General features: G+C 39.2%; 1 protein-coding gene across 4 annotated transcripts in view; it reads right to left on the minus strand.

The window, feature by feature from the left end:
- Window positions 1–20356, minus strand: part of igsf5a (immunoglobulin superfamily, member 5a) — a 44274-nt gene extending 23918 nt beyond the window's left edge. For 2 of the 4 annotated variants that reach the window (XM_079649121.1, XM_079649120.1), the window contains exons 1-3: window positions 20111–20221; window positions 19606–19700; window positions 3476–3790 (exon numbers count right to left, since the gene is read on the minus strand). In XM_079649121.1, the coding sequence (XP_079505247.1) occupies window positions 3476–3790; window positions 19606–19700; window positions 20111–20163 (463 nt within the window). In that variant the 5' untranslated portion in view covers window positions 20164–20221. The other 2 variants (XM_079649122.1, XM_079649123.1) reach the window with 2 other exon arrangements.
- Between the last annotated feature and the right edge of the window lie 216 nt (window positions 20357–20572).

The following is a 20572-nucleotide window of genomic DNA, read 5'->3' on the forward strand; positions in this document are numbered from 1 at the left end:
AAGGAGAGTCTGGATTCGTGCCATGAGGTAAGCTGACGTTACATTTTTTGTCCATGTCACGGTGAAATGTAAATAATGGGTAGTGACTGTATCGCCGTTATAGAGATGGCGCTGCTGAAAAGACCGCAACATAAGTAAAGATAATGAATACATCCTATTAAAACCTGTGTGGCTTATATGATAAGTCTTATTAGTACAAGCAGCATAACGTTTCACCATGTAACTAAAGATTGCAGTCAGGGAAATCAGTTTGACATATTTAACTAATAACAAATCACCTCTGGCTGGCAGAGAACTCTCTGCTCCATAGCTTCTCTTGGACGTAAAATCACATGTACATTTTACATTTATATTCAATTTAATATTCCATCCCTCACATACTTTTGTATATATAATAACTTATATTTTGTTTTTCTTGTTATGCTGCTGCAACACAAACATTTCCCAAATTGGGATCAATACAGTAATATCTTATCTTAATTAATTAAGAAATATAACTATTATAATTAGTGTAGCAGCTGACACCTATTTTCAATATGGATTAATCTACCATTTATTTCTTTAGTTCAATTTTCATCTATAAAAATGTCAAAATAGTGAAAATGTTCACGAGACTTATCAAAGTGCAAGGTTATATCTTTAGATGTTTTGTTTTAGCCTATGTACTGTATGTCTTAATGCTCTTACAGTATATGTGACGGTGTGACTTCCATGAAACTATATTTTATATCTTCCCAACAGACGAGCTGACAGGAAACCTAACACTAATAACCACAACATTGCAAAGGCGAGTAAATGTAAATTAAAAACAATTCACAATTTTTGTATTTCTTCTTCCTTGCAGTGAGGTGAAGCTGACCTTGCACTTGGTGCCAGTAAGGATGTTCCTCACGCAGGCTGAATGTTTCTCCTTCCTTACTGACAAAGAAGCCCTTGATTTGCAATGCTTCACTAATTGTCATTTCCCTGGCTCTGTAGGGACACTTTACCTCCAGCACAGCGGAAGACCCTACCAGACCATCCGGAGATGCCCCCAACAATCCTGATAGGGAGAGCCACAAATCTGACTCATGGACCTGCATCTGAGTTGCAGTGGTGAATGCCCTGACGCCCTCCCATTCATTCATAGTCCCCCACTGTACAGACAAAACACCATCAAGGGCCTGTTGTTGCCCTAGCACCCTGGCAATAAAGGAAGCAGTCACACGCTTTGACCTCAGGATAGCTCCAAAGTTGTTGGCAGTCAACCTTCCTTTCCTGAACAAATGCCAGTTTGGGTTGGTTCGCTGACCAGTGGTAGCCACCTGAATTGCCCTCTGTTGCTCTTCAGACAATGCCATGCTTGCCACAATTGCCTCAGGTCCCTGATGCCCAACAGATTTGATAATTTCAGGAACAGTAAGTGTTTCCAGGCTGTAGTGTTCCTCTTCTGGCTCGGGGGAGAGAAGCCAAGAAATTCCTGAGAACCTGCCCCCGAGTCTGTCCCTCAGCCAGTCACGATCTTCGGAGGTAGGCTCTCTTGTCAGTGGGTTAAATTAGTTATTGGTTTCAACAGTCACATTAAAACAGTTACTAAATCAGCTTACTATCACCTAAAGAACATATCTAGGATTAAAAGACTAATGTCACAGCAGGATTTGGAAAAACGTGTCCATGCTTTCATCTTCAGTAGACTGGACTACTGCAATGGTGTCCTCACAGGTCTCACTAAAAAATCTATTAGAAAGCTGCAGCTGATTCAGAACACCGCTGCTCGAGTCCTTACCAACACTAAGAAAAAGGATCACATCACTCCTGTTCTGAAGTCTTTACTCTGGTTCCTCACTGACACTAAGAAATTGGATCACATCGCTCCAGTTCTGAAGTCTTTACACTGGCTTCCTGTGTGTCAAAGAATAGATTTCAAAATACTGCTGCTGTTTATAAAGCACTGAATGGTTTAGGACCAAAATGCATTTCTGACCTCCTGCTAAATTATGAACCATCCAGATCTCTCAGGTCTTCAGGGACTGGTCAGCTTTCTGTCCCCAGAGTCAGAACTAAACATGGTAAAGCAGCGTTTAGTTATTATGCTCCAAATATCTGGAACAAACTCCCAGAAACCTGCAGGTCCGCTGCAACTCTTACTACATTTAAATCCAGGCTGAAGGCTTTTCTTTTTGTCGCTGCTCTTAATTGAACTATTCATATCTTAGACTGCACTGTAACTTTTATCCATGTATTTTTTCTTTTAATGTTTATTTTTATTAGCTTTTCTTTTTAATGACTGATTTGAAATGCCATTTTCTTAATGTCTTTCATTTTTTGTAAAGCACTTTGAATTGCCTTGTGTTGAAAAGTGCTATATAAATAAACTTGCCTTGCCTAATAAAGATTTCATGTGACACATACAATTGATTTGTTGATGGGAATTAATGTGAATAAATTAACTCGGTCTTAAAAGGTTAACGGTACTCTTGCTATCACTACTCACCGACACTATAAACCTTGTCCCTCATGCTAGCCCTGACAACACCGGTAAGCACACCTTCATCTAGGCTGCACTGTAACGTGTCCTGACTTGTAGTGGTTCTCTCCTCTATCTACACTCTTCTTGTCATCTTTGTAAAACGATATCAGACTGGTAATTAACACAGCCATGACTTCTAGTTAAATTCAGTGTGGCTAAAATGAAAAGCTTTGTTAAAATATGCAAGCACGCGAAAGTCAAATTCAGCTTTATTGTCAAAAATTCTACATGTGTTATACATCCAGAAATATCGAAATATCGTTTCCCACAGTGTGACATGTATACATAAAACAAAAAGGGCCTAGATAAACGTGGTATACATTAAACAAAACGGGCCTAGATAACCGGGGTATACAGTTTAAAATGTTAATATATTTAAAGTGTTCAAAGTGCAGTTTCAGTGCAAGTCAGTTGAAACGATCTTAAATTGGCGTGACGTTGAAGTCGTGCGACCCTGCTGCTGTACTGGCTTGTAGTTCGTTTATAGCATAACGTTAGCATTTCGCTTTTGGCGACTAGATTTATGATTCAAAAATTATAAAAGTAGGGTTGACATGTGGAGATTATCCGGCTGAACAAAACTTGATCCCTCTCTTAAATGTGTGTCAACCACAGACCTTATTTCGAGCTATTTTCCAAAATCCTATGGAGAATTTGCATTGGTTTTTCGCGAAGGAACCGGAAGTAGTTTACTTCCGGGTTTTACGACGCGTCACTGCGGTTCTCTATTGTTTTATGTTTCATGTGGAATCTATATGCTGCAGGTCTCCCTTGAAAAAGAGATCTATGATCTCAAGGAACCAATCTGATTAAATAAAGGTTTGAAATGAAATGAAATGAACCAGAGCTTCCTCAGCAGCCATCTGCTAACGAAAAAGAGCAGACCGCTGAATGTCCGAATAGAGTATTCAATGGAACCCTGTAATGAACTTATATAACTGCAGCCAGACATCTTAATGGCCCTACCTTGTACGTAGAGCTGTGCCGTCTTTGAGCCGTAGGTCCCCTGCACAGAGCAGGTGACGGCCCCCCGCTCGCTGCGGGTCACGTTCTGGATGGTGAACTCCACACAGCTGGTGTCACCGCTGGAGCAGAATCTGGCAGAGAACTGCTCTGAGAAGGAGATGATGTCACCGATGTCAGGGACAGTGGTTACCATAAGGCCTCCCACACTCCAGGTCATGACCTTCCATGCTCCTTGCACTGTGGCGTTGAATCGCACAGCAGAACCGTGGAGCACTGTGGCATTCAGCGGCTCCAGCTGGAACTGTTCTGACACAGCTGAAAAAAGAGAGGATTGCTTTGAGTCAAATCTATGACAGATCAAATACTGTATCTTTAGTCTATGGCACAGGGGTGAAGCAGGAATCTTATAAAGACTGGACATAATTGTTCAACTGAACATCGTCATGTGTGTTGTGATGACTGAAGTCTGTCTACCATTGCTGTTGCATTGCATTGATTTGATGATCCTATGTACAATAAATACATTCATGTTAGTTTAACTCAAATTATTTATGCCGCCTTTTATTGGTGTAATTAATTGAATTGTAAGAATACAAATTCAAGGTTAGATTGGAAGGTTTATTTAAAGGTCACCTATTCTGCTAAATCCACTTTTTCATGTATGTTATGCAAGGGATAATGTGCAGCGAGGCGGTCATTATGGGGAAAAGAACACCCTTCAAGCATTCTGATCAAGATCCCTCCGCTTCGCGCCAGGCTCCTGAACAGCCTGTCGGGTGTTCTTTTCCCCATAATGACCAAGTCGCTGCACATTATCCCGCTTATTACAAGGGCACATTCTCAATAATATAACAATATGACTCCCATTATTAATTGAAATGCTTTTATAGATTCAGAAAATGTTTTTATTGATTAAAAAAATTGTTGATTTAAATTGACATGCATCTGCTAAGACAAATAGTCCGTTGTTACTGTTTGAACCACGTAGCAACGGCAGGAACTGCTTCCATAGCGTTTTTGCGGACCTTTTTGATTACAGATTTGAAAACATCGTTGCTTGCTTTAAACAATTCATTATGTCAAACCTTGGAAAGTATCTACAGATGTAGCACTTCATTTCAGACTCCAGCTTACAGCTTCCTGCCTACGACCTGCCTAAGACCAGTATAGAGGAATGTTAAGCCCTCCCACTATTTTCCGAGAGGGCGTTGCCAGATTTTCAATTTCAGGTTTTAACCAGGAGATGGCGCTTCATTCACAAATACAGAAAGACAAGTTTCATGGACTTTCAGTTGTGTTTTGAAGAGCATTTGAACACATCGATATTTTAGATCAACTAAAGTATATCTAATCTTGTAATACAATAATATATAGTCTTTATATATTAAATAATTATAATGTAAATGTTTACATTACACTTCTTTATTTGTTATGCTCATACTTTTACCTTTACAATCGTTTGCTTTCATATGCAGTATATATTTTTTTATATTTTTGTGTTTGCTTCCTCCTGCTCCCTTTCGGACACATACTGTATGATTTATTATTATTATTAATATGAAGATATTATTAAGATAAGATAAGATGTTACTTTATTGATTGAACATTTTAGTTTAGAATGTGCTGTCCCACGGTAATTCAGAAGGCTCACAGGTCACATTCCGACCATTATTTAAAACAATAGGTGCTTTCACACCGTCTACAGTTTGATTTGTATAGAGAACCGCAGTGACGCGTCGTAAAACCCGGAAGTAAACTTTTTCCGGTTCCTTCGCGAAAAACCAATGCAAATTCTCCATAGGATTTTGGAAAATAGCTCGAAATAAGGTCTGTGGTTGAAACACATTTAAGAGAGGGATCAAGTTTTGTTCAGCCGGATAATCTCCACATGTCAACCCTACTTTTATAATTTTTGAATCATAAATCTAGTCGCCAAAAGCGAAATGCTAACGTTATGCTATAAACGAACTACAAGCCAGTACAGCAGCAGGGTCGCACGACTTCAACGTCACGCCAACTTAAGATCGTTTCAACTGACTTGCACTGAAACTGCACTTTGAACACTTTTAAATATATTAACATTTTAAACTGTATACCCCGGTTATCTAGGCCCGTTTTGTTTAATGTATACCACGTTTATCTAGGCCCTTTTTGTTTTATGTATACATGTCACACTGTGGGAAACGATATTTCGATATTTCTGGATGTATAACACATGTAGAATTTTTGACAATAAAGCTGAATTTGACTTTCGCGTGCTTGCATATTTTAACAAAGCTTTTCATTTTAGCCACACTGAATTTAACTAGAAGTCATGGCTCTGTCAATTACCAGTCTGATATCGTTTTACAAAGATGACAAGAAGAGTGTAGATAGAGGAGAGAACCACTACAAGTCAGGACACGTTACAGTGCAGCCTAGATGAAGGTGTGCTTACCGGTGTTGTCAGGGCTAGCATGAGGGACCAGGTTTATAGTGTCGGTGAGTAGTGATAGCAAGAGTACCGTTAACCTTTTAAGACCGAGTTAATTTATTCACATTAATTCCCATCAACAAATCAATTGTATGTGTCACATGAAATCTTTATTAGGCAAGGCAAGGCAAGTTTATTTATAAAGCACTTTTCAACACAAGGCAATTCAAAGTGCTTTACAAAAAATGAAAGACATTAAGACAATGGCATTTAAAATCAGTCATTAAAAAGAAAAGCTAATAAAATAAACGTTAAAAGAAAAAATACATGGATAAAAGTTACAGTGCAGTCTAAGATATGAATAGTTCAATTAAGAGCAGCGACAAAAAGAAAAGTTTTCAGCCTGGATTTAAAAGTAGTCAGAGTTGCAGCGGACCTGCAGGTTTCTGGGAGTTTGTTCCAGATATTTGGAGCATAATAACTGTACGCTGCTTTACCATGTTTAGTTCTGACTCTGGGGACAGAAAGCTGACCAGTCCCTGAAGACCTGAGACATCTGGATGGTTCATCATTTAGCAGGAGGTCAGAAATGCATTTTGGTCCTAAACCATTCAGTGCTTTATAAACAGCAGCAGTATTTTTGAAATCTATTCTTTGACACACAGGAAGCCAGTGTAAAGACTTCAGAACTGGAGTGATGTGATCCACTTTCTTAGTGTTAGTGAGGACTAGAGCAGCGGTGTTCTGAATCAGCTGCAGCTTTCTAATAGATTTTTTCGTGAGACCTGTGAAGACACCATTGCAGTAGTCCAGTCTACTGAAGATAAAAGCATGGACACGTTTTTCCAAATCCTGCTGTGACATTAGTCTTTTAATCCTAGATATGTTCTTTAGGTGATAGTAAGCTGATTTAGTAACTGTTTTAATGTGACTTTTGAAACCAATAACTAATTTAACCCGCTGACAAGAGAGCCCACCTCCGAAGATCGTGACTGGCTGAGGGACAGACTTGGGGGCAGGTTCTCAGGAATTTCTTGGCTTCTCTCCCCCGACCCAGAAGAGGAACACTACAGCTTGGAAACACTTACTGTTACTGAAATTATCAAATCTGTTGGGCATCAGGGACCTGAGGCAATTGTGGCAAGCATGGCATTGTCTGAAGAGCAACAGAGGGCAATTCAGGTGGCTACCACTGGTCAGCGAACCAACCCAAACTGGCATTTGTTCAGGAAAGGAAGGTTGACTGCTAGCAACTTTGGAGCTGTCCTGAGGTCAAAGCGTGTGACTGCTTCCTTTATTGCCAGGGTAATAGGGCAACAACAGGCCCTTGATGGTGTTTTGTCTGTACAGTGGGGGACTATGAATGAATGGGAGGGCGTCAGGGCATTCACCACTGCAACTCAGATGCAGGTCCATGAGTCAGATTTGTGGCTCTCCCTATCAGGATTGTTGGGGGCATCTCCAGATGGTCTGGTAGGGTCTTCCGCTGTGCTGGAGGTAAAGTGTCCCTACGGAGCCAGGGAAATAACAATTAGTGAAGCATTGCAAATCAAGGGCTTCTTTGTCAGTAAGGAAGGAGAAACATTCAGCCTGCGTGAGGAACATCCTTACTGGCACCAAGTGCAACGTCAGCTTCACCTCACTGCAAGGAAGAAGAAATACAAAAATTGTGAATTGTTTTTAATTTACATTTACTCGCCTATGCAATGTTGTGGTTGTTAGAGTGTTAGGTTTCCTGTCAGCTCGTCTGTTGGGAAGATATAAAATATAGTTTCATGGAAGTCACACCGTCACATATACTGTAAGAGCATTAAGACATACAGTACATAGGCTAAAACAAAACATCTAAAGATATAACCTTGCACTTTGATAAGTCTCGTGAACATTTTCACTATTTTGACATTTTTATAGATGAACATTGAACTAAAGAAATAAATGGTAGATTAATCCATATTGAAAATAGGTGTCAGCTGCTACACTAATTATAATAGTTATATTTCTTAATTAATTAAGATAAGATATTACTGTATTGATCCCAATTTGGGAAATGTTTGTGTTGCAGCAGCATAACAAGAACAACTAAATATAAGTTATTATATATACAAAAGTATGTGAGGGATGGAATATTAAATTGAATATAAATGTAAAATGTACATGTGATTTTACATCCAAGAGAAGCTATGGAGCAGAGAGTTCTCTGCCAGCCAGAGGTGATTTGTTATTAGTTCAATATGTCAAACTGATTTCCCTGACTACAATCTTTAGTTACATGGTGAAACGTTATGCTGCTTGTACTAATAAGACTTATCATATAAGCCACACAGGTTTTAATAAGATGTATTCATTATCTTTACTTATGTTGTGGTCTTTTCAGCAGCGCCATCTCTATAACGGCGATACAGTCACTACCCATTATTTACATTTCACCGTGACATGGACAAAAATGTAACGTCAGCTTACCTCATGGCACGAATCCAGACTCTCCTTTGGAAAACATTGGCCGGGAAACGATAGAACAAGCACGTTTCATGCGAAGACCTGTGGCTGCAACCCGGAGCAAAGCAACAAACCATTGCGTAGCTAACTAGTAGCGCTAGCTTTAGCTAACGTTAGCCAACGAAACGAACTGCCGTGTAAAATTGGAAAACACTGGTAATTAATTATTCTATAATTTGTAAAACTACGCTGTTAAAAACGACAATTTCTAAAATGCAGATTCTAATGGTCAGATATAGATATACAGATACTAAAAATAGGCAGGTACTTGCTTTCAAGCAGAACAGAGGGGAAAACAAACTTAGCGGGAGTGTTTACGTGTTCGGCGTAATGACGTACAACGGCCTCGACAATTTCTATAGTCTTATTCAGCCATTCGGTAACAACCATCGTTTTTCAGACACGTAAACTCTTCAAAAATCCCCAGTGGGGTCACTGCTGATGTATTTAATGTCGTAGAACAAAACGTCAATTACCTCTTAAATTTGTGTCAACCACAGACCTTATTTCGAGCTATTTTCCAAAACCCTATGGAAAAAATGCATTGCTTTTTGAGGAAGGAACCGGAAGTGCTAAAAATGCTAACTTACTTCCGGGTTTTACGACGCGTCACTGCGGTTCTCTATAGAGGGAGCTCTGTGGCCAGTGTTCGAATTACCCATTTACTTTCGGGGGAGCCCTATTATTCAGTGCACATCCTGCTTCTAAATATATCACACGCACGCTCTGTTGACTGGCGCAGCAGCAGTTGAGTAAAGTTGGAACGATATTGGCAGATTCAGATTTCACGGATCAATAACTCATGAACAAAACGTTATTCAGACACAAATGACGTCTCCTAAGTACCGTGGTAAGGTTGACAACGAACTACATTTTTATCAAAAATAGCCAATACGTGCTGTCCTCCAAACTGGAAACATTACATTGGTCTCTATCCGCAGCCGGAGAAGAAACGAGTGCTCAGGGACCGTCTGCAAAGTGCAACTCCGAAAAAAGAGAATACAATAATATTCAATCACTATTATACAGCTTATTACTACCAAACTCACCACACACATCAATAGTCTCCTGTTGGTCAGACTAAATTAGAGAGTTTGGAAGAATGTGCTTTTGAATAATTTTAGTGAATATTTCTAATGTAAAATCTTCAATAAATATGGCATCATCTTCAATAACGTTAATATTATACAGTATATTTATACGAAACTCACTACACACATCAATAGTCTCCTGGTGGTCAGACTACAGCAGAGAGTTTGGATGAATATGGTTTTGAATAATGTTGGTGAATATTTATAATGTAAAATCATGGCATCATTTTCAATAACCGTCTATACCTCCTGGATCATGGGTGTAATCCTAGACGGCACACGAGAGCAGATGGCCAGGCAAGAGCTAAAAAAGGTGAGTGAAACTGATTATTCAAAGTATTTGCATCCCTTTAGTACTGTAGGCTTGAGAAAGGAGACTGAACTGTGTCTACAGGCAACTTCCAGCGTTATTATAATCATGCAGTTTTTGGAGACATTTGTGTTGTTTTTAACCAATACATTTAGAATATAAGCTTCCCTTTTTTTCTTGTTCCTGTTGAGAAAAATAACAAATGAATACTGTGTGAATGAAATTATTGTTTTGCACCTGTATATTATAGAAAATAACACTTATGTTTACATATTCCCTTGGTTTTTCAGGTCACATTTGATCTATATGATGGAGCCATTGGATTTGTCAATATAAGAAATCAAAACCAAACCATATTCTTCCAAACTCTCTGCTGTAGTCTGACCACCAGAAGACTATTGATGTGTGTAGTGAGTTAGGTAGAAATATACTGTATAATAGTAACGTTATTGAAGATGATGCCATGTTTATTGAAGATTTTACATTATAAATCTTCCCCAAAATTATTCAAAAGCACATTCTTTCAAACTCTCTGCTGTAGTCTGACCAACAGGAGACTATTGATGTGTGTAGTGAGTTTGGTAGAAATATACTGTATAATAGTGAAGTGATTGAAGATGATGCCATATTTATTGAAGATGTTACACTATAAATATTCCCCAACATTACTCAAAAGCACATTCTTCCAAACTCTCTGCTGTAGAGTTTGGTAGTAATACTTTATAATAGCGAAGTGATTGAATATTATTGTATTCTCTTTTTTTGGTGTTGCACTTTGCAGACGGTCCCTGAGCACTCGTTTCTTCTCCGGCTGCGGAAAGAGACCAATTTAATGTGTCCAGCTCGGAGGACGGCGCATATTGCCTTTTTTTTTATCAACATGTGATTGTCGTTGTCAACCTTACCACGGTACTTAGGAGACGTCATTTGTGTCTGAATAACGTTTTGTTCATCAGTTATTGATCCGTGAAATCCGAATCTGCCAATATCGTTCTAACTTTACTCAATCGCAGCAGCGCGGATTCGATCAATTGCTATAAAATCACTCTGCTACTACTACAGACGGTGTCACTACGCCGGCGTCTGTGGCCGTTGTTGCTCCGCATCGGCAGGCCTCTCCCTCGGTGTGGAGCTGTCAAGCTCGACCCTAACGCCGCTAACAGCCGGCCAACTAAAAGTTGTTTTCCGTTCACGTTTTCATTTTTAGACTCCTTCGCTTCTTTGCTTGTGAATCCAAAAGCTGTGACGCTTGGCTGTTTTCGTTTTGCCATATTTTTTATTACAAAGCCAGAGTTAACAAAATATCAATATGAACATTTCAAATACCGCGCCGGCATCACCGCTGTAACCATAGCAACGTAAGTAAGAATGCAGCGCCGCCACGTACAGAGGCAACACCCAGACATATTCACAAATATAAAACAAATATTCAGAAACTGTAATGAACAATAACTATTATTTATTTCAAGAACTGTTATTTACAGAAACTCAACATTTCTAATCTGTGTGACACAAATATGCACGATTGTTTTGGGCTCCAAAGCTCCCCCTGGCTCCCCCCCATTTTGAACAGTGTCTGTGGCTGAATGGCCAGCGATTAGGTGCGGTGCATTTATCATAGGTGATCAGAGCTAACTGCCTGCCGTCAGATTTCATTTAAAAAACAGATCTGATTTTAAGACTATTTCTGCGCTCATAAAGAATGATAAGAATAAGAATAATGCGTATTGAACTGGTTTAATTAATGAGTGAGTTTATTTAACACTAGAACCGCCAATCGGGTCAATTTGCGTGATGTGTTTTGTGTGTCTGCAATGTAACTTTTTTTCAATAAAATATTAAAGTCTCCCAGTCCGTGACTTTTCCTGAAAGTGTTTTATGTAGCACCCTATGTTGTTAAAAATTGCATTCTAATCGCGGGATTTGACGGGTTTAGGTAGGCCTATACAAACACCTCTGGCGGTTCTAGTGTTAAGGTAATTAGGTACAGTAGAAGCCATTTTTTATCAGTAACGAATTTAGCAGTTGAACATAAAAGTCAACTAACTGAGGGTCACTTGCAATGACAGTGTTGTGTCTAATTGTAAGCTTGTCACTCAGAGTAACCTACAGTTAATTTAGCTGCTGGAGAAGAAAGATCAGGGGGGGATGGGGGGAGAGAGCTGTGGTTGATGGGCCATTAGTTGTGTAAATACACAGCTGAGAGCTGCCGTTTCATTCAGACTGTTTAAAAAACGGTAACAACGGACTATTTTTCTTAGCGGATGCATGTCAATTTAAATCAATACAACTATTTTTTAAATCAATAAAAACATTTTCTAAATCCATAAAAGCATTTCAATTAATACTGGGAGTCATGTCGTTACTTTGTTGAGAATGTGGCCACGTAATAAGCGGGATAATTTGCAGCGACTTGTTCCTTATGGGGAAAATAGCACCCGTCATGCAGATCAGGATCCCTCCGCTACACTTTGGGATCCTGATCTGCCGACGAGGCTCCATTAAAATATAAATATTTTTAGTGAATTACTGAGTAACATAACATTTCACCATGTAAGTAAGGTTGTAGTCAGGGAAATCAGTTTGACATATTGAACTAATAACAAATCACCTCTGGCTGGCAGAGAACTCTCTGCTCCATAGCTTCTCTTGGACATAAAATCACATGTACATTTTACATTTGTATTCAATTTAATATTCCATCCCTCACATACTTTTGTATATATAATAACTTATATTTAGTTGTTCTTGTTATGCTGCTGCAACACAAACATTTCCCAAATTGGGATCAATACAGTAATATCTTATCTTAATTAATTAAGAAATGTAACTATTATAATTAGTGTAGCAGCTGACACCTATTTTCAATATGGATTAATCTACCATTTATTTATTTAGTTCAATTTTCATCTATAAAAATGTCAAAATAGTGAAAATGTTCAAGAAACGTATCAAAGTGCAAGGTTATATCTTTAGATGTTTTGTTTTAGCCTATGTATTGTATGTCTTAATGCTCTTACAGTATATGTGACGGTGTGACTTCCATGAAACTAATATTTTATATCTTCCCAACAGACGAGCTGACAGGAAACCTAACACTCTAACAACCACAACATTGCAAAGGCGAGTAAATGTAAATTAAAAACAATTCACCATTTTTTTATTTCTTCTTCCTTGCAGTGAGGTGAAGCTGACGTTGCAATTGGTGCCAGTAAGGATGTTCCTCACGCAGGCTGAATGTTTCTCCTTCCTTACTGACACAGAAGCCCTTGATTTGCAATGCTTCACTAATTGTCATTTCCCTGGCTCTGTAGGGACACTTTACCTCCAGCACAGCGGAAGACCCTACCAAACCATCTGGAGATGCCCCCAACAATCCTGATAGGGAGAGCCACAAATCTGACTCATGGACCTGCATCTGTCGTGAATGCCCTGACGCCCTCACATTCATGCATAGTCCCCCACTGTACAGACAAAACACCATCAAGGGCCTGTTGTTGCCCTAGCACCCTGGCAATAAGGGAAGCAGTCACAGGCTTTGACCTCAAGACAGCTCCAAAGTTGCTGGCAGTCAACCTTCCTTTCCTGAACAAATGCCAGTTTGGGTTGGTTTGCTGACCAGTGGTAGCCACCTGAATTGCCCTCTGTTGCTCTTCAGACAATGCCATGCTTGCCACAATTGCCTCAGGTCCCTGATGCCCAACAGATTTGATAATTTCAGGAACAGTAAGTGTTTCCAAGCTGTAGTGTTCCTCTTCTGGCTCGGGGGAGAGAAGCCAAGAAATTCCTGAGAACATGCCCCCGAGTCTGTCCCTCAGCCAGTCACGATCTTCGGAGGTAGGCTCTCTTGTCAGCGGGTTAAATTAGTTATTGGTTTCAACAGTCACATTAAAACAGTTACTAAATCAGCTTACTATCACCTAAAGAACATATCTAGGATTAAAAGACTAAAGTCACAGCAGGATTTGGAAAAACGTGTCCATGCTTTTATCTTCAGTAGACTGGACTACTGCAATGGTGTCTTCACAGGTCTCACTAAAACATCTATTAGAAAGCTGCAGCTGATTCAGAACACCGCTGCTCGAGTCCTCACTAACACTAAGAAAGAGGATCACATCGCTCCAGTTCTGAAGTCTTTACACTGGCTTCCTGTGTGTCAAAGAATAGATTTCAAAATACTGCTGCTGTTTATAAAGCACTGAATGGTTTAGGACCAAAATGCATTTCTGACCTCCTGCTAAATGATGAACCATCCAGGGGCCGTATTCACTAAGCATTTTATCTTACCGCCAGGAGTGCTCCTAACTCGCGCTAAAACATTTTTCGTAGGAGTTTTTTCTTAAAAGTTATTCACAAAGCCGCTGAGACCTACTCATACTAAGGATAAATCACTAAGAGTGAACTAAGAGTGACGTGCCGTTGCTATGGATTACGTCGATTCTCGTGCATGAGTTTGGAAGCGGTCAGTACGGTGAGTGGTTGTTCAGAGCAGGCGGTCTCGGTGAAACTCATCCGCAACATCCCACAAACGAGCCCACTAAATCACCGAAAAACAAGAAAATAGCCTAGGCTATAAATGTATTCCTATCAAATAGTTATGGACAGTGCAGTTAGCAGAATACACGCATGATGACAAGTTTGTGGAGACCACGATAATGACGTTGTATATGCACGTTAAAGAGAGAGAGCAAACAATAAAAATACGTAAATTGCATTAAATCAAGGAGGCAATTAAACGCACCCTGCAAACTATTATCCAATGAGCATATTTCCAGCACTTAAACACTTTCAATAACAACCCATACCGCCGTTCAAGTCCCCCTATCATGATGAATGAAAACAATCTGCGTGTTGATGGAATGTACTTTCTTTCTATTGACGAACACGTTTTGATGGCGCAATTATTTTTATGTGCGTCCCGTCAATAGCACCGACCACACCGGGCATACCTGCAATTGCCATGAAGTTGGCTTTGATCCTGTGTAGTTGTTCATTGTCCAAAGGAAACCGGATAAACTTTTGGATGATATGTGGTCTAGAGAGCGCGCTGATGGTTTGGTTTATGGCACAAATCGTCGGCATTGCAAAGTTGCATTTTCCCTGTTGCTAAATATCGTAGTGTTGCCAAACATTTTATTTCCGGACTAATAGGGTTATTCCTGTTAGTCGGGGATGTTATTGCATCCCGCTCTAATTCCACAAAAAGTTTGATACCCTCACGATTTATCCTATATCTCTTGATCAATTCACAGTCTTCCATTGTCTCCAAAACATTTCGTCTCGCAGCCATTTTCAGATTCTTTGTGAATAGGTCTTACTGAGTTAGGAGTCCTCTCGAGGACTTTTAAGCTCTCCTAAACTTAGGTGCTACTTTTAGGCCTAAAATACTTTGTGAATTGCTCTTAGTGAATAAAATTAGGAGTCCTAAATTTAAGACTGACACGCCCATTATGTTTAGGAGTTTCTCCTAAATTCGCCAGTTAGGAGCTACTTTTAGCCCCAAGATCCTTTGTGAATACGGCCCCTGATCTCTCAGGTCTTCAGGGACTGGTCAGCTTTCTGTCCCCAGAGTCAGAACTAAACATGGTAAAGCAGCGTACAGTTATTATGCTCCAAATATCTGGAACAAACTCCCAGAAACCTGCAGGTCCGCTGCAACTCTCACTACTTTTAAATCCAGACTGAATACTTTTCTTTTTGTCGCTGCTTTTAATTGAACTATTCATATCTTAGACTGCACTGTAACTTTTATCCATGTATTTTTTCTTTTAATGTTTATTTTATTAGCTTTTCTTTTTAATGACTGATTTTAAATGCCATTTTCTTAATGTCTTTCATTTTTTGTAAAGCACTTTGAATTGCCTTGTGTTGAAAAGTGCTATATAAATAAACTTGCCTTGCCTTGCCTAATAAAGATTTCATGTGACACATACAATTGATTTGTTGATGGGAATTAATATGAATAAATTAACTCTAGGTTAACGGTACTCTTGCTATCACTACTCACCTATAAACCTTGTCCCTCATGCTAGCCCTGACAACACCGGTAAGCACACCTTCATCTAGGCTGCACTGTAACGTGTCCTGACTTGTAGTGGTTCTCTCCTATCTACACTCTTCTTGTCATCTTTGTAAAACGATATCAGACTGGTAATTGACACAGCCATGACTTCTAGTTCAATTCAGTGTGGCTAAAATGAAAAGCTTTGTTAAAATATGCAAGCACGCGAAAGTCAAATTCAGCTTTATTGTAAAAAATTCTACATGTGCTATACATCCAGAAATATCGAAATATCGTTTCCCATAGTGTATATGTATACATAAAACAAAAAGGGCCTAGATAAACGTGGTATACATGAAACAAAACAAAACGGGCCTAGATAAACGTGGTACACATTAAACAAAACAAAACGGGCCTAGATAACCGGGGTATACAGTTTAAAATGTTAATATATTTAAATTGTTCAAAGTGCAGTTTCAGTGCAAGTCAGTTGAAACGATCTTAAGTTGGCGTGACGTTGAAGTCGTGCGACCCTGCTGCTGTACTGGCTTGTAGTTCGTTTATAGCAGGGGTGGGGAACCTCCGGCCTCCGGGCCGTATACGGCCCGCGAGACCATTTGGTACGGCCCTCGAGGTAATTTATAAACACACGCAAAAAAGAAAAAAATTGAAGAAATCTAGATCGCAAAAAAAAAAAGAAAAGCGAGTGCCTGTTTTACCTGGCCAAGATCAGGGTCCTTGAACACAACACGAGCCTAACGTTTCATCACGTGGTATGTATTGTCTGACAGGGGTGCAGTTCTGAGGAGAGCACCAGAACGCCGCTCCGGCACTTCAGAAATTGCAGTACCCATAAGGAGCCGTACACATGCCGCTGTTTTTGCATGGCTGTGTCTTTAGTTGTAAACACAGTGGCGATCTGTTCATCTGTCATACTGATCATACAGTCAATAACTTTGTTGTTATTAGCATCTGGTTAGCTAGCTATGCTAACGAATATAAGAAGCTTTTTCTCCAACCAGTGAGGTAAAGGCACATCTTTATCATCATCTTTATTGATATCTTTATTTATTGTATCTTTATTTATCTGTTGTTATTTTGTTTTACTTGCTTGTAAGCGCTTTGAGCACCAGGAAAAGTGCTTTATAAATGTAATGTATTATTATTATTATTATTGATATGATCATTATAGTTATAAAAAAATAAGAGAATAAAGTAAACAGGTATAAAATACTATGACAGTAAAACAAAGTTGTTATACACTTTGAAAGGGGAGTGATTTGTAAAATATCCATAAAGAAAAAGAAAATCTGTATACAGTTCTGTTTCATATGGATGTTGCGATGTATCCATAGATCTCTTCATTTTGCTCTCAAAGTGCACCAGATTGATGCTTTTAACTTAAAAAATTAAAAACAAATCTTCCCGGGGGAGCATGCCCCCCGGACCCCCTTAGAGGAGGTAAGGTGTGTGTGTCCCCCCCCCCCCCCCCCCCCCCACTTAAATCATGTCCACATGGATAGGAAACTAAATACATTTGCACACATCTTGTGTCCATATCGTTCTGTTTTGGTGGTCATACCACAGCCGTGCACGTGCATGCATGCACGAGTCATGGTAAGATCTCTGGATTAAGAGGTTGCTTTTTCTTTGCACAGCATGAAAGAAAGGCCAAATGAATGGGCTGTGATTTTAGTTCTTTTAAGCAGAGGTCAATAATTTGTACGGCCCTCGGAGGATGTTGAAAAAATTGAAATGGACCTTGAGAGGAAAAAGGTTCCCCACCCCTGGTTTATAGCATAACATTAGCATTTCGCTTTTGGCGACTAGATTTATGATTCAAAAATTATAAAAGTAGGGTTGACATGTGGAGATTATCCGGCTGAACAAAACGTGATCCCTTTCTTAAATGTGTGTCAACCACAGACCTTATTTCGAGTTATTTTCCAAAATCCTATGGAGAATTTGCATTGGTTTTTCAAGAAGGAACCGGAAGAAGTTTACTTCCGGGTTTTACGACGCGTCACTGCGGTTCTCTATTGTCTATATAAGTAGCTGCGACTACTAACTGTGTTCATTGGTTAGCGTTGTACCACATGATTGTGATGTCACTACCTGGGGGACAAGACCGTTGGAAGTCACGCCCCTTCTCTCTCTGTCCTCAAACCTCTTGAGATGTGTGCCTATAATAAATAACGCCGTGATGAATGGCTAAGCTTGAACTGCTGAGATCATTCACCTTTCTGCTGCAGGAGACAAAAGGTTTAAGTCTAAATCTGCTAACACCCTGCCCTATGCCAAAGTAACTGGCAACTGAATATGTTTTGCAGTCTGATGTCTATGTCTGGAGCGTTGCGTAAAAATGAGGTTTTCTGCCCCGTTACTTCTCCGCTGTTTTCTTGTCCCAGTTTGAAAAGCAAACCGCTTTTTTTGTTTCGCGTCGCGTCGGGCTGAACCACGCCCCTTAGCTGTGATATAATGAGCATATACCACGGCCTGTCGTGAGCTATTGCTTAAATATATATATATCTGAGACTTTGATGAAAAACAGTATAATAGGGGACCTTTAAACGACAGGATTATTGCCTTATTGTTAATTTTAGTTGCTTTTTTTTGTTTTTTTTTGTTTATACCAAAAATATGCAGTTTCAATAGGCTCTCAACAAAAATGTATTCTGACATTTTGAACACTACATAACCCTATCCTTAAATATTTAATAATTTGATTGAGCCCTCCCCATAAAAAGTAAAAAAAGTTGCCCGAGTTGAATTTCTGTATGCTAGGTTTTGTGTGCAGCACATTGCAGGTGCTCACATTCATTGGTTATTCATGCAATGTGAGAAGCAAAAGAAAGAAATATGTCGTAATAGTGTAAGTGATTTAAATCTGTTCAGCAACTCTGTTTGAGCTCGTCCTTCAGGACAAAGAAAGGCCTATGGCACATAACACTCTTTGTTCAAAACTGTGCTTAAGTTTGCTCAGAGTAAATAAATATCACAAAGGAAAAGTTCTGTAAGTGGACTGATACTCAAACACATCATTAATGTGGGCTCAGATTACACATGCTGACATAGAGTTTAATAATGTGTCCGGATGTTTTCTTGAATCATTTGTGAGTAAGCAGAATGCCATTTTCTCTGTGTTGACATTTTGAATTTCTGATTAGATTTCAAACAGTCTGGTTTGCTTTAGCTTTCTTTGTTCAAGGCAGTATTAAGGGTAATGATTAATCACTATTAGAAATCTTCAGCAAACATGTTAGACCTGCTGTGGTGTTCAGAGTGTGCTACTCTGGTAATAAAGATGTTTGCCATGTAATCCAAAACCAGTACACTGACACAAATGAAAGATTAACTTGAATAAAATGTATTATGGCAAAAGATTTCACAAAACTGTACCAGGTCAGTTGAAAGCAATTATATTAAGTTATAAATAAAAAAGATTAGGTTCAACTAATTTGTATTGATTTCAACTAACCTAATACAGTGAGGTGAAATATGTTGACATAATACATTTAATTCAAATCAACGGTTCAGTTACATTTTCGGACTCATTTAATTCATTCTCATCAGGAGTTGATACAAGAGATTCAAGCAATTGAATTTCCCCACAGGGATCAATGCAGATTAATATAGCCCTTCTGTAAGACCGTTTACCTTACATGTCTATTAAAATGCCAGTAAATTGTGCTATTAAATGACTGAATTTTCATAAATCCCATGTGGAAAATAAGCTTTATTTCAGTAGAATATTTTATTTTTGTGATCAATTCTGTCCAGCTCAGGAGATTTGTATAGACTTGAAAAATGAGTTCTGACCTCCGGTTGTAGACAGCAATAAACAGACAAGGAGGACGTTGGGCTGTGATCTCCAGGAAGCGCTCATGTTGTTGTTGTTCCTGAGTTCCAGAGTCCTATAAAATGGAGAAAAAGCTATAAATAATAATGCACATATCTTGGTTGGAATGAACTAAACTGAAAACTGGAAGGCAATTCAATTAAAACTTCAGCGGCGAATGCCAGAGAAAGTGACAGAGGACATGATGATTTTACAACTACATTAATAGGTGGCAAAATAAATATATATTGGGAAGATAACCTAAAATAAATGGCTTAAACTCAGCCATCATTTCTCTAAATCAGAGCAGAGGCACCAAGAAAACTACAATCATATACTCAATGACCAGCTTGGAGAAAATGACTTTCAAAGTTCAACATTATTTGAAAAACTGTTCGAAATCTACAAGTATCCTCATTCAGGCAAAAATGAGAATCCCTAAATAAAGAAATAGCCAGTTTTATTTCCTATGTTGTTGTAACTTACTCAATACAAAACCCGGCATATAACATTGTCGTCACTCCTTTATAGCCTTCCATACTTTGCTTGTGTTGGTATTAAAACAATCGTCTCAGTAGATGAATTACCTGCCTTCTCAGAAGTAAAAGCATCTTCAGTTAAAACAACTTACCGACGACGAGCTCCCGGTGAGTGTTTGCATCAAAGCGTCATTTCCTGAAACTGCAGGTGAGCAGCAGGACTCCACCCAACTGTAAAGCTCTCACACAGGGAGTAAGGTCCAGCCCTTATCACCTCACCACACCTGTAGTTCAGTGCTCTGTGTGTGTGTGTGTGTGTGTGTGTGTGTGTGTGTGTGTGTGTGTGTGTGTGTGTGTGTGTGTGTGTGTGTGTGTGTGTGTGTGTGTGTGTGTGTGTGTGTGTGTGTGTGTGTGTGTGTGTGTGTGTGTGTGTGTGTGTGTGTGTGTGTGTGTGTGTGTGTGAGGCTGA

This window comes from Notothenia rossii (genome assembly GCF_949606895.1).
Source record: "Notothenia rossii genome assembly, chromosome: 9".
NCBI classification, from domain to species: domain Eukaryota; kingdom Metazoa; phylum Chordata; class Actinopteri; order Perciformes; family Nototheniidae; genus Notothenia; species Notothenia rossii.